General features: G+C 37.6%; 2 protein-coding genes across 3 annotated transcripts in view; one reads left to right on the forward strand and one right to left on the reverse strand.

The window, feature by feature from the left end:
* Window positions 1-6,397, reverse strand: part of JAM2 (junctional adhesion molecule 2) — a 104,058-nt gene extending 97,661 nt beyond the window's left edge. For both annotated transcript variants that reach the window (XM_036745403.1, XM_036745402.1), the window contains exon 1: window positions 6,077-6,397. In XM_036745403.1, coding sequence (XP_036601298.1) covers window positions 6,077-6,140 — 64 coding nt within the window. In that variant the 5' untranslated portion in view covers window positions 6,141-6,397. The remainder of the gene's footprint in view (window positions 1-6,076) is intronic.
* A 2,007-nt stretch (window positions 6,398-8,404) lies between these two features.
* LOC118838938 (60S ribosomal protein L10-like) lies at window positions 8,405-9,055 on the forward strand. The gene has a single exon (XM_036746321.1). It carries the CDS (start codon window positions 8,405-8,407, stop codon window positions 9,053-9,055), a length of 651 nt encoding a protein of 216 aa, XP_036602216.1.
* Window positions 9,056-15,094: the final 6,039 nt, after the last annotated feature.

Raw genomic sequence — 15,094 nt, forward strand, 5'->3', positions numbered from 1 at the left:
GGGTTGAAAGGAAAGCTCTTCCCTTAAGAGAGATGGGAGTGTTAACCCTTCTCTTCCCACCCCAGCACCCTGCTAGCTTATCCTGTCTTCCTCATTAGTGCTTTCAGCTGCTTACAAGAAGAAAAGGCTGCCTCTTTATCAGACACTAGAGTAAAGATTAAGAAGAAAATAGTAGGGGTTGATGTCAATGGGGTTGTGAGATGAAGAGGGGGGACAAGAGGGAGCTCATAGCATTGGCCTAGCTTTTCTCACTAAAGTATAATATAAAGTTCTTAGCTGAAATGGTAGAAGAGGAGGTTATGATGTACTGCCTAGTTCTGCCTGAAGGCAAAAAGTTCTAGTCTTGGAGGTTCCTGTTCTAGGAGCCAGAATGTAGCAATAATAAATAACAGCAGATACCATAAACCTACGACTTTCTAAGCACGGTAACATAAAGAAACAATAAAACATAGAAAATTGTTTTCATAATGCTAAAGGAAGGCAAACCCAGGGAATGGGGAATATTGAAAGAAGTTAACTAGATTGAAGTTATGGGCAAGTAGAAGAGGAGGTTATGGGTTATTGAGAAGAAAAGAGAAAGCTTGGAACAGCAATTGTGATGAGTGGAATAAAGGATCAATTAGATGGAAGGAAAGAATTGCTTTGCTATATTAAAGGCCCAGTTGAGATAAACTAATAAAGTTGTAGCAGACCCAGTCAGCACAATTGGCTGATTTCCTTAACTTCATTCAGCAACGTGTTAGTAAGACTGGATGAGGAACATGTTGGGAACAATCCAGAGTTGGGATTTTGTAAGGTGTCTCAGGTTGGTCCTGATTCAGTAGGTTAGGTTTGATTTTGGAATGAAATGAGACACAGGTGGCTCATTGAACAGTGAGCAAAAAGAGATTTCCTTAGTCACATAGCAAGGGAAGGATATTCAACAAGGATATGCATTGAAAACCATAATATCTATGTTGCAAACCTGCCCCTCCCCCATCTAGGGTTCATAGGATCATAGAATTGTTATGAAGATCAAATGAAACAAGAGGCATTAAATACTTTGCAAATCTTGAAGTACTATATCACTGTCAGCTATTATTCTTAATGTTAGCTCACTCCTGGGGAATGAGTCTAGATGGAAGATGCTTAACTAATTATGGTGGATAAGATAAAAGACCTGCGGTAGAGACAGACTGTGAGCCAGGTGCTGAACTTATAGAGAAACTAAGGAGAGGGTCAGGGGTGGGGGGGGTGTTAATAGGTAAAAGCCCCCAGGATGTAGATTAGGTGATGAATTTTGAAAGAATGAACCTCAAAGGAAGAGAGGTTGCTGAATGGCAGAGGGAGAGTCTGGAAGTGGTAATGGGGAGCTAGGAGCATTCTAACTTGCTCTCTAGGACCACTGTTTTGAAAGCCAAGAAAGAAGGTGTAAGTGATACTGGAAAGGATGGTCATGGATGCAACATTATCTGGGGGAAGTCAGAGCTCTCCAAGTGCCAGAAGGTGAAAGAAAAAAGAGAGAAGATCTAGAATGAACCGAAGCTTATTAATTTTGGAATGAAGACACAAGAGTACAATAGAATGTTGGCAGAGCCAAAATTGGACTTTGGAGTAGTTTTGAGGGAAATGTGGCTGAGAAGCAGGAATTTACTCTCAAGCAGCCAGAGATTCAGCATAACTGGGAGTGGAAGAGCAAGATGGCCAGGAAGCATGCCATAGTTGATAAACCACTGGACTTGGGAGTAAGAAATATTTGAATTCAAATCCCACTTGCTGGCTGTGTGACCCTAGGCAAGTCATTTAACCTCTTTCAGTCTCACTTTCCTCTTCTGTAAAATGGGGATTAAAAATAATGTGTAACAAGGACAGAGTTGAGTTTTGAGATCTTGTCTCTCAGATATCTTTGATATGTTCAGCCATACCCCCCAACCCCAATCCCATCTAGGGTTCCTAGGATCATAGAGTTGTTGTGAAGCTCAAATAAAATAACATTCATTTGCAAAACTTGAAGTACTATATCAGTGTTAGCTATTTTTATTAATGTTAGCTAACTGCTGGAGATGGGCAGCTAGATGGCTGTGGATAGAGTGCCAGGTCTGGAGTCAGGAAGTCTCATCTTTGTGAGCTTGAATCTGGCCTCAGACACTTACTTATGACCCTGGGCAAGTCACTTAACCCTGTTTGCCTCAGTTCCTCATCTATAAAACGAACTGGCAAAGGAAATGATAAACCACTCCATTATCTTTGCCAAGAAAGCCCCAAATGGGGTCACAAAGAGTCAGACACACTGAATAACAACAACAAACGGCCTGAGAATGAATCTAAATGGAAGATGCTTAACTAATTATTTCAGATGGATGAATGTCCAGGTCCTAGTTCTGCCTGGAGGTAAGAAGTTCTAATCTTGGAGATTCCTGTTCTAGGAGCCATAATGTAGCAAAAATGAATAACAGCAGATGTCATAAACCTACAAGGATGGCAACATAAGGAAATGATAAACATAGAAAACTGTTTTCATAATGCTGAAGGAAGGCAAACCCAGGGAATGGGAAATATTGAAAGAAGTTAAATGGGTTGAATAAAGTCACAATAGTGACTAAAATTAATAATCTTTCATAGATTCACATGAATCTAGAACTAGAAGGGACCTTGGAAATCGCATAATCCAACTGCCTGACATTAAGGGTGTGTTTACATGTAGTATAGAGAACTTTGAATTAAGGAATTATATACATTTGTACAACTTTGTACAAATTATACACAATTTGTATAACATTTGGAACATATACACAAGTACCTCTGAATCAGATATTTGTTGTTGTGGCTCAGTCATTCCAAATTACTGCATGTCGGTTCCATTCAGCTCCCTTTGATGTGCTGTCTTTGCCATTAAAATGTAAACTTCTTCGGGGCAGGGATCGTTTTTCTATTTTGCTTTTATTTGTATCCCCAGCACTTAGCAGAATTCCTAGTAATATGCAGCCAGGTGGTACAGTGGATAGAGTGTCGGACTTGGACTTAGGGAGACCTGAGTTTAAATGTGGCCTCACTTACTAGCTGTGTGACCTTGGACATGCCACTTTCCTTCTGTCTGCTTTCATTTATTTCCTCACCTGTAAAACGGGAATAATAATACAACCTACCTCCCAGAGTTGTTGTGAGGAAAAACTGAGATGATATTTGCAAAGTGCTTTGCAAACCTTAATGCACTATATAAATGCTCATCACCCATGGCTAAAACAAAGGTTTTAACAATGGGGCAGGGAAATTTATAGCTTGTCAAGGAGATATCGTCAATATCAGAACAAAGGACCCTATACAAGGATCTAGAAAAATGCCTGGGCTGACCCCCTACATGTGTATGTGCAGAAATTCTGGCCCAGCAACCACAAACTCTTCTGGACAAGCTCTTCCAGCCTCATTATTCAAATGAAACTATTCTCTCCCCAAAAGTCTCTACTTGCTAAATTTAATGGTTTCTCCCCAGTTGTCATTCTTCTTGACCTTTCTGCATTTGAGATGACTGACCACTTTTACTCCTGAATGCCTTCACTTCTCCGCATTTTCTTCTCCCTACCTGTGTGAATGCTCCTTTTGAGTCTCATTTGCAGGAACATCTTCTTTCTCATATATGCTAACTGTGGGTGTCTGCGTCGGTAAGCAAAACGGGCTCTTAGCACTCAGTTCACCCAAGTGCCCTTGAAGAGTTTGGCTTTTGTTTCCTTTGAGTAATTCAGTATATTTCATTGAGTCTTACTAAGTGCTAAGCCCCAGGCTCTAACCCCTATTAGGTGCTAAACCTATGTGGGTGTGAACCTCCCAGGGTCCTAAGGGGAGGTGCTAACTCAAGAGCCAATCATAGGAGCCTAAGTTCTGGTCACTCAGATAATGTTTGAAGATGTCTGAAATCCTATAAGAAGAGAAGACAGAGCCATTTGCCCAGCTTCTGGAACAATGTTAAAGCTACTCCATTCTGTTTTGCTACTAATAGTCTGAAACAATAGGTGGCAAGGTAATCACTAAAGGTTTCTTTTATATTTGAAAATTTCACATTTACTTTTTCTAAATATTGTTCAGTTAAGATCATTTTAGGGACATCCGGAATTTGGGTTTTGTTATAGAAAGTCTGAGATAGAGACAAGGATATTTGAGCTAAATTCAACTGGCTGGGAGATCACCATCCTGTTAGACAATCAACATAATGTCTAGGAGGCTCAAAGCATCTTATGAATTAGATTTGCAATCTGCATTTTATTTTTTTTAAACTATGCAGAGAAAGGAAATCACATGGAACTGGGTCCTTCACCCTGGACTAAAACCCTATTCTCAGTATTTCCAAGAAGACTTTGTTCTCCAAACTTTGTTTTATTTCATGGCCTCCACCCACTACAGAAAGAGGAAAGAGAATAGAGACCTCAAGAGGTCAGGTCCCCAACTAACCACAATAACCCCAATTAGGCAACAGCGTCTGCCATCCTAACCCCCTTCTCTTTTCACCTTCTATTTGTGCATTGTTTTCGCCAATTAGATTAAAGTCAGGTACTGTCTTTGTTTTTATTTGTATGCCCCAGAGCTAAGCACAATGCCTTCTGGAGGAGCTTAATAAAAGTTTATTGACTGACTCCACATACTCTACTGTCCAGTCACACTGGCCTTCTAACTTGTTGCTCACACCGGACACTCTTCTTTTATCTGTACCTTTCTTTACACTGGCTGTCTCCCATGTCTGCCATGCTTTTCCTTCTTTACTCTGCCTTTTTGACCAACTTCTTGCAGGAGACCTTTTCTGGTCCATTAGCTCATACTTAGCTTGCCCCTCCATCTATTCTGTATTTATCTTGTATGTACGATTTATGTATATATTGTCTCTCCCCCAGTCCAAGCTGTTTATTATTTTTCTTTGTATCCTCAATGTTTAGCACAGTGCCTGGCAGTCTCTCAATAAGCGTTTTTTAGTGCTTACTAATAAGTACCTGTTTAAGGGCTAATTGACAAGTATATTGCAGATTTTCATGGCAGTTGGGACAAATGGTATAGATGAAAGAGTTAGAGAACCTAGGTTCAAATCCTAACTCTGCTATTTCCTATTTGTACAGTCTTGGGACCTCAAAGATTTCTTTCACTGCAAAATCCTACAGTCCCAATTACCAGGAAAAATAAATACAACTTTTTTTTTTTACACAATGAACACAATAATGCAAAAGAAAACAACAAGGAAAGACATCAAAACTGATCTATGCAGGGTCCCATACTGACTTTAGAGCCGATGTGAAGCATATGCTTTTCCTCTCAGCAGAAGAGGGGGTGCACCATAGGTAAGAAATGACGTGGCCAAAGTATTGGGTAGTTTTCTTCTTTGGTACCAGGGAGAACTGGGCAAAAGAGTTCATAGTTAAGTAGTAGTGCTGAGATTTGGAGTGGTAAACAGGGGTTCAAACACCACCTCTGTCATTTTTTATCTTGGGCAAGTTACTTAACCATTGGGCCTCAATTTCTTCATCTATAAAATGAGGTGCTGTCAAATATACGTATATGTATATATACACGTATACAATGTATGTATATATATATATCTGTATATGTAATAAAGAAAATACAGCGTCTCCATATGTGTGAAAAAGTTTTCCCATTACTTTTCCAGAAGCCATTACTTCCAACATCTGGTATTATTAAGACTTATTAAGTGGCCAGTTTTAAACTCTCGCCAATTTCCTTCCTCCCCAATCTAAACAAGTACAACTTAACAAGAAAGAAGATAAGAAAAGATCCACTAGCTTTCTCAAATTACAAATCGAAAAACAGAAAGGTTTCTCCAGTCAATTTAAAAATAAAAAAAAAAACCCAAAACAAATTCTTCACACTTCACCTTCCCTCCATCCTGCAAACAACCAGTTTCTGGCTTGACTAGTAGAAAGCCAGATGCTCCACTCCAAAAGGACTCAAAACCAGCAGAGCTTCCTCATCCTGCCCTGAGGGTACCATAGACTCAGAGCACGGGAGAGCGGAGGAGGCAAAGCCAAGTCTCTCCTCAGAAAGATATTTGGAGTAGTGTAGGTCCTAGAAGAGAAAAGCAGTGGTAACCTATACAACTTACAGCCCAGGGCTACCCCCAGGTAGCTCAGCAGCAGGAGGAGAAAGCGGTGGCGGCTCCTCGCCATCTTCCAGAGAACAGCTCCTTTCTCCTCCGGATCAGCGTAGTGGCTGGACGTAGGAGAATCTCAGCAGCTCAAAGAAGATGGAGGAGGAGGAGGGGAAGGAAGAGTGAGGGGGAGGAGAAGGGTGTGGGGGAAGACTTTAGCCCTCGTAGGCTTTTTTTCTTTTTTTTCCTAAGTAAATTACTCGAGGCGGGTTCTTTCCTGTAGCTCTAAGGTCTGCACGACCGCTTCCCTTTCTTTTCTGAACCACATTCAGAGTCTGGTAGGGGAGGGCTGGTGGGGGTGGGAGAAGACGCCCGCAGTCAGTCACTAAGTAAAAAGAGAACCAGACGGATTCGCGTAGCTGCGAGGAAAAGACCTGGAGCACTTGGCTGTCTGGCTTGGTGTCAAGCATTGTAAGAGCAGTCAGCTGTCCCGGGGGCGGAGAAGTCGCCGAGACCCGGCAAGGAGGCTGTTAGCAGAGGAAGGGAATTTCCTCAGTTCGAACCTTTCTCCTTGACAGTGGCTAAAATTTTCCACTTTAGAATCCAGCCCGGAGAGGAAGGTTTGGGGGAAATGTCTGTGTAGCTGCCAGAGTTTGGGGTTTTATTTCGCCCTCCCTCCCTTCCGTTTTTTCCTAGTGTCAGAAGAGATGTGAAGCAGCTTTGATGCAGTGGATAGAGTGGGCCTCGGAGGCAGGAAAACCTGTCTTCAAGCATGACCTGACACCTACACCAAGCGCTGTGTGACCCTGACCAAAAATCTGCTTTATCTCCTAGCACTTCAGCAATTTTCTAATATTATAAATTGCCAACCTCTATTGATTGAGGGAATTCCCTATATCAAAGAAATCTCATGTCCAGTCCGTGGTGGTTCTTTGCTCATTCCAAAAAGGAAAAATAAGGCAATAAAATAGGGGATGCAGACTTTTTTTTTTCTTATTGATGTAATTATTTCTCAGGCGGTAACATTCCTACTTTCCAGAGTCAATGGGGTTAGTTTCCTCTAGGAGCAGTTTGAGCTTAGGATTTTTAGTTAATCCTACTTCTTCAATGTTTGACACTGTATGTGCAAAGCTAATCTTTGCACATACAGTGTCAAGCACTTATCATATTTCAGTTAAGTATCTGCAGTTTTATGTCATTTAACACATAAAAATTAATAGTGTTGCCCTTTGTCAAAGATTTGGCTTGGCATTGTATTTTTAAGAGGGAACCTTTTCCAAATACAACTGTATGTTTTAAAATATATACAAATCCACACTTGGTACTACTGATCTTGTTTTCTCCTGTAGAACCTGCATGTGAGAAGATAAGTTTTTTAGGATGATAGAGCCTGAAAGGGTAGTATTTTATTTCTCTTTAATTTGCTTTCTATTTGGGGGGATTAATCATAAACACAAGGACCACATATTCACATATACAAACAAAACAAATGATTTCATATTAAAATGTGCAATTGCATTTAGTTTGTTTTAAAGTCTATATTAATTTTAATAAAACCATCCTCCTCATTTCCATGTCCCTTTTAAATTTTTCCCTCCAGATTTTGTTGCTGTCATCATTATTTAGAGAGTAACAGTGTGAATAAAACTTTAAAATTTTCTTTCTTCATTGTGCATCATTCCATGTTTTACTTTATTTCTTTGTATACTTCATATTTGTATTTTATTGGTATAATCATAGCACATTTTGCATGCATTTAGCACAATTTGTTCAGTCATTCTCTAATAAGACATATTATTTTCAAGGTTCTTGGAAATAAAGTTGCAATTGTATAAATGTGGGATGGGGTTGAAGGACAGAGGCACGGTTGAAGACTTTTATTTTGGTAAAAGTAGAATAGATTAAGTAGCTGACATAGCAAAATTCAACTGGTTCACTGGGCAACAGGCCCTTAGCCATGAAATACAAGACTTCCTGATGTTTTGTTAAATGTGTCTGAGAGGCTCAGTGCATATTAATGAGAAGAAGCAATTGATGAAAGGAGCAATGGAAGAGGGGCTCGAGGAGTAAAGAAAGCAGAAAGAAAATGAAGACAGAGAAATGAAATACAAAAATTGTCATAAAATCTTTTTTTTCTGGTGAAGTGCAGTTTGGCAAAGCACAGGGATCTTCATGGTTAGTATTTCTTGAAAGGTTAATACAAACACTTTGTCATAAGATTCAAAGTTGATCATTTTAGTTCCATGCTTTCATTTATCAGATGAGGAAACTGAGACCCAAAAACTTGTCAAAGATCACTTAGGTATTAAATAGCAAGCCAGGCTTTTTTTGTCGGCTTTGAGTATGGGTCGCCGCCCTGCTCGTTGTTATAGATACTGTAAGAAGAAACCATATCCAAAATCACGGTTCTGCCGAGGTGTCCCTGATGCAAAGATAAGGATTTTTGACCTAGGTCGAAAAAAGGCAAAAGTGGATGAGTTCCCACTCTGTGGTCATATGGTGTCTGATGAATATGAACAACTGTCCTCTGAAGCTTTGGAGGCTGCATGGATCTGTGCCAACAAATACATGGTGAAGAGTTGTGGTAAAGATGGCTTCCACATCCGTGTTCGACTGCACCCTTTCCATGTTATTCGAATCAACAAAATGTTATCTTGTGCTGGTGCTGATAGACTCCAAACAGGCATGCGGGGTGCCTTTGGGAAACCCCAGGGTACTGTTGCTCGTGTACGTATAGGACAGGTGATCATGTCTATTCGCACCAAAGTCCACAACAAAGTGCATGTTATTGAGGCTTTGCGCCGAGCCAAATTTAAGTTCCCTGGTTGCCAAAAGATCCACATCTCAAAGAAATGGGGCTTCACGAAGTTTAATGCAGATGAATTTGAGGACATGGTAGCTGAGAAATGTCTCATTCCTGATGGCTGTGGGGTCAAGTATATCCCCATTCGTGGTCTGCTGGACAAGTGGCGTGCATTATTCCACTCATCATAAAGGGAAAGGATCCTATACATTGTTTAAGTTGGTTTTCTTGCTTTTTCCCCAGATCTTAAGCTACAAATAAATCTGAGTTGCTGCTTGAAAAAAAAAATAGCAAGCCAGGATGTGATCACCAAATTAGGCTCTTTCTGCTACAACTATCCTTCCTTTAGATTGCCCTTTTAATATTGCTGCCACCAGCTCATTTCCCATCTACTTTCCCCTCTGTCAACTCTAAACAGTATTAAATCTCATTTCATACTTTGATTTAATTACTAGTTATGGAGCAAACTGTCTGTTACATACACACCTATACATATTACATATGTATAGGTGTGTGTGTATGTGTATATATATATATATATATATACATATATGTATGCACACACGCTTACATGTGTATAATTATGGGAGAGAAATTGAACAACTGAGCAGTGATTTGACACAGGAAGCTGGCCTGAGAGGCAGAACTGGAATCCATGTCTTTTGGCTTAGTAGAGAAACCTCTGGGTCAGAGGGTATGGGCATATTAGTTATTTCATTTCCCTAATTTCAAACTGTTTTCTAAAGGGGTTGTACTAATTGACAGTTTCACCAAGACAGCACTAGGGTCCCTATATTTGCACAAGTTTTCCTATGTTGACTATTCTCATCTTTTGTCATTTTTGGCAGTTTGTGGAGTATAAGGTGAAACCTTGGAGTTGTTTTGATTTTCACTTTTCTTATTCTTATCGATTGGGAGCATTCTTTCATATTGTTCTTTTTTAATAGTTTGTCATTCTTTTGAGAAGTGTTTGTTCGTGTCCTTTGGCCTCTTATCTACTTGAGAACATACATCTTGTGAAAAATTTATGATCTGCTTCTGTTCTAATTTTTTGGTTGAGATCTTTAATATTAATGTCACATATGCTTGATGAATAATTTCTTGAATGAATAACTATAATCTGTTTTCAGAATTCTATTTAAAAATTTTGGAGATTAGTATTGGTACTAATTGTTTTTTTTTAAATTTCTACATTAGTCATGTTCTGAAAAGAGACAAGAAAAATAAAGGGAAAAATTATGGTTCAATCTGCACTTAGTCCATCAGTTGTCTGTCTGGAGTTGAGCAGCATTTTACATCATGAGTCTTTTGGAATTGTGGTGGAGAATTGAATTGAGGTATCTTGTTGGAGTCAAGCCAAGATGGCTGAGTAAAGCAGGAACTCACCTGAACTCTCCCAAATTCACCTCCAAACAACTATAAAATACACCTCAAAACAAATTCTAGAATGGCAGAACCAACAAAAGAATGGGGAGAAACAATTTTCTAGCCCAAGAAAACTTAGAAGACCAGCAGAAAATGTCTGTCTCACTGTGGCAAAAAGGGGAGCACAGTCCAGCACAGGCAATGTCCAGGCAAGTCAGCAGCAAGATACCATGTCCCTGGTGCAGGCCAGCAGTAAAGCCCCATCCTCTCCATCCCCAACCTGTACACCAACCACCCCCACCTCCACCACACAAGAAACTTGAAACAGTCTCTTCCCACCCCCCCACTTCAGGAGCAGAACCCAACTTTAACATAAAGATAAAAATCACAAAATAAGTGGGAAAAATGAGCAACAAACAAAAAAAACTTGACCATAGAAAGTTACAAATGTGACAGGAAAGATCAAAACACTAACTCAGAAGAGGACAACTATGTCAAAAATATGAAGCCTCAAGGAAAAATGTGTATTGGTTTCAGGCCCAAAAAGAACTCCTGGAAGAGTTCAAAAAGGATTTCAAAAATCAAATAAATGAGGTAAAAGAAAAATTGGGGGAAAAATGAGAGTGGTGCAAGAAAATCATGAAAAAAAGAGTTAATAGTTTGGTAAAGGAAGCACAAAAAATGGAAAAAGATGTACAAAAATTCATTGAAGAAAGCAACTCCTTAAAAAGTAGAATTGGCCAAATGGAAAAGGAGGTATAAAATCTTATTGGAGTTATACTATATCATTGTGTTGATCAGAGTTACTAAGTCTTTCACAGTTGATTATCTTTACAATGTTGTTACTGTTTAGATTGTTGTTCTTGTTCTACTCACTTCACTATGTATCAATTCATATATGTCTTCCCAGTTTTTTCTGAAACCATGCCCTACATTATTTCTTACAGCACAACAATATAGCATCACATTCATATAGCATAAATTGTTCAGCCATTCCCTAATTGATGGGCATCCTCTCAGTTTCTAATTCTTTTCTACCACAACAAGAACTGCTATAAATATTTTTTGTACATATGGTCCTTTTCCTTCTATTTGTGTGTGAATGGGGAAAAGAACTATTTAATTTTTTAAAAACTGCTGGCTGGGTCAAATAACCAATAAGATGGAATATTCTCCAGTTCTCATGAGCTCTCTAAAATAAGAATTATGCACAAAAGATAAAAAAAAAAACTTTAGCTATCTCCAAGGTCTAAGACACTAAGACCCTAACACAGTTACAAACCAATGAATTAATAATAGAAAAGGCTAATCCCAAATTGCTAATGTGATCGTTCAGCCCAGCCACCATATTCTAGTAGGGGTTTACAAGTCTACCCATGACCTATAGGCTTGAAAGAGAACTGAACTTCATCTCACCTCCCAGTGTCATGGAAAGTCAAAAGCCAGAAGCTTGCTCTGCCCAAAATAGCAGCATGATACATACATTAACAAAAAAGAAAAAGAGAGAACTAATGTACTGAATAGGCATTTTAAAAAATTAGAAGGCCAACAAATAAATAAACCTAAAATAAACACAAAAGAAGAAGTATAAGATTAGAGGTAAAATAGATTTTTACCTAGAAACCAAAAAAAACTATAGCACTGATCAATAAAACTGAGATCCAGTTTTTTGAAGAAACTAATAAAATTTATAAACTATTAGCCACTTGATTAAAAAGAAGAGAGCAGAAAGTCAAATTAGAAAAATAACAAATGAAATGGTAAAGTCACAACAAAATCAGAAGAAACGAAAAGAATGATCAGAACCTACTGTGCACAATTATATGCTAACAAAACTGAGAACACAAAATAAATGTAATTAAAAATATAAATGGAAGAATACTTAAAAAATATAAAATATTCAAACAAACAGAAGACCAAATAGAGATCTCACATAATCCAGATTCAGAAAAAGAAATGGAAATAGCTCTAAAGGGCCAACAACAACAACAACAACAAAATCTGGTCCTGAGGATTTCAGAGGAAATACCTAACAAATTAAAAAAAAACTGTTAGTGGAGATGGGAAATTTATATTTTTGTAAATATTAATCCATTTCATTTAGATGGGCAGTTTTATTGCCATACAATTGGACAAAATAACCCCTAATAATTGCTTTAATTTCACCTTCATTAGTTGTATAACCTTTTTCATTTTTTGATACTGGTAATTTGGTTTTCTTCTTTTTTTAAAAGTAAAATTAATCAATTGTTTATTTTTTTTCATAAAACTAGGCCCTAATTTTATTTATTACTTCATTGGTTTTTTTTACTTTCAATTTTATTAAATATCTTCTTAGATTTTCAGGATTTCTATTTTGGTGTTTAATTAGGGATTTTTTATTTTACACACACACATATATTTTAAATGTCTAATTCATTGATCTGCTCTTTTTCTCTTTCATTGATGTATGTGTTTCACGATATAAATTTTCCCCAACTACTGCTTTGGCTGCATCCCACAAATTTTGGTATGTTGTATCATTGTTGTCATTATCTTTAGTAAAATTATTGATTGTTTCTATGATTTGTCGCTTGACCATTCATTCTTTAGGATCAGATGATTTAGTTTCCAATTATTTTAATTTATGCTGTCATGACCCTTTATTGAATGTGATTTTTATTCCATTATGATCTGAAAATTGTGCATTTAGCATTTTTGCTTTTCTGCATTTGTGAGATTTTTATGCCCTAATACATGATCCATTTTTGTAAAGGGCAGTGCAGCTGAGAAATAGGTATACTCCTTTCTTTTTCCATTCCATATTCTCCAGAGATATATCTGACTTTTCTAAAATTCTATTCATTTTCTTATCTTCTTTCTTATCTGTTTTATGGTTAGGTTTATCTTGGTCTGGGAGGAATAAATTGAGGTCCTCCACTAGTATTGTTTTACTGCCTATTTTCTCCTGTATCTCATTTAATTTTTTCTTCAAGAATTTAGATGGGATACCATTTGGTGCAGTTCAGCATTGATATTAATTCATTATCAATGGTGCCTTTTAATCAAAATATAGTTTCCCTGATTTTCCCTTTTAATTAGGTCTATTTCTTCTTTTGCTTTATTTGAGACCATGTTTGCTATCCCTGCCTTTTCACTTCAGCAGAAGCATAACAGATTCTACTCCAGTCCCTTATTTTAACTCTGTGTGTATCTTTCTGTTTCAAGTGTATCTCCTATAAACAATATGCTGTTAGATTCTGGTTTCTAATCCATTTTGCTATCCTCTTCTGTTTTATAGATGAATTTATCCCATTCACATTCAAAGTTATGATTGCTAAATGTAGATTGCCTACATGTTATTCTCTTTTATGTACCCCTCTCCCCCACCATCTCTTTATCCTTCTCTCTTTTTATCTTTTCCCCTCCTCAGAAGTTTATTTTGCTTCTGACCACTGGTCACTGCCTTCCTGCTCTGTGCTCTGGTCCTTACCAGGTAGTGCCCCATTTCTTCTTGACACAGCCACTCCTCTTTGCCTTGTTACTGTGACCTGGAATTGGGTAATGGATGATAGAGTTGCCAAATGATGCCTGATCCTGTGCCCAGTGCTAGCATAGGGGTTCCATGGAATCTCTTTGTGATCATGTGTTCAGTCCCCTTAATGTTCCTCTGCACCTCTTCTGATGCTGTTTATGCTGCCTCTCTAATGCCCAGAGTTGGTGTTGCTTCCATCACACTCCCAGCCAACCCCTACTCCAGGGTCTGCAGCTCTGTTTCTGGGCTGGAAAAAGGATTCACTGTGACTTTTTGTTGCTTATCTTGCTCAGAATTTAGTTTGATGTGCTTTTTAAAGTTGTCCATCTCAACAAAACCAAAAACATAAATGACATTTAAGCCCAGTAACAGAACAAGAAACAGGGAATTTAAACACCCTAATTTAAGGGAGGGGGAGAAATCAAAGAAGTCTTAAATGTACTCCCAAAGTAAGAAACTCCAGGACCAGGTGGATTTACAAGTGAATTCTATCAAATATTTTAAAACAATAAGTTCTAGTTCTCCATGAACTGGTTGTAAAAATAGGGAAAGAAGAGATGCTACTAAATTTCTCCTTTGAAACAAATGTGGTTTTTATGCTAAAATCAGGGAGAGTCAAAACAGAGAAAGGCTATAGAGACAAATATCCCAAATGAACATTGTTGCAAAAGTTTTAAATAAAGCATTAGCAAAGAGGCTATATTCACATATCATAAAGGTTATAAACTAGAACCAATTTGTGATTTACTAAGTCAGGATTGATTTAATATTGGGGAAATCTATAAAAATAATTGAGCATGTTAATAGCAAGAACAACAAAAACACGATTACATTAATCAATGCAGAAAATGTTATTTTTTTTTTACAAATATAACACCCATTTTTGTTAAAAAAATAAAACACTACAAAACACAGGAATAAAGGTACCCTAACTTGATATGGTAAGCAGTATATATATTTAAAATCAAGAGCTATTACATGTAATGAGGACAAACTACAATCTTTTTCTAGTCAGATCAGGAGTGAAGCAAGGGTATCTATTATCACCACTTCTGTTTTGATATACTGGTGGAAATGCTAACTATAACAATAAAGAGAAGAAAATAAATTAATTGAATAAGAATAGGCAAAGAAGCAGCAAAATTATTGCTTTTTCCAGATGATAAGATGGTCTACATGGAGGACTCTAAAAACTGAAAGATTAATTACAATAGCTTCAGCAAATTTGTAGGATATAAAATAAATCTATAAATAATCATCATAAATCATCAGTTTTTCTCCATATTACTCATAAAATCTAGCAGGAAAAGATAGAAAGAAGACTTACATTTACAATAGCTGGAGAAAGCAT

Source organism: Trichosurus vulpecula, chromosome 2 (genome assembly GCF_011100635.1).
Source record: "Trichosurus vulpecula isolate mTriVul1 chromosome 2, mTriVul1.pri, whole genome shotgun sequence".
Lineage (NCBI taxonomy): Eukaryota > Metazoa > Chordata > Mammalia > Diprotodontia > Phalangeridae > Trichosurus > Trichosurus vulpecula.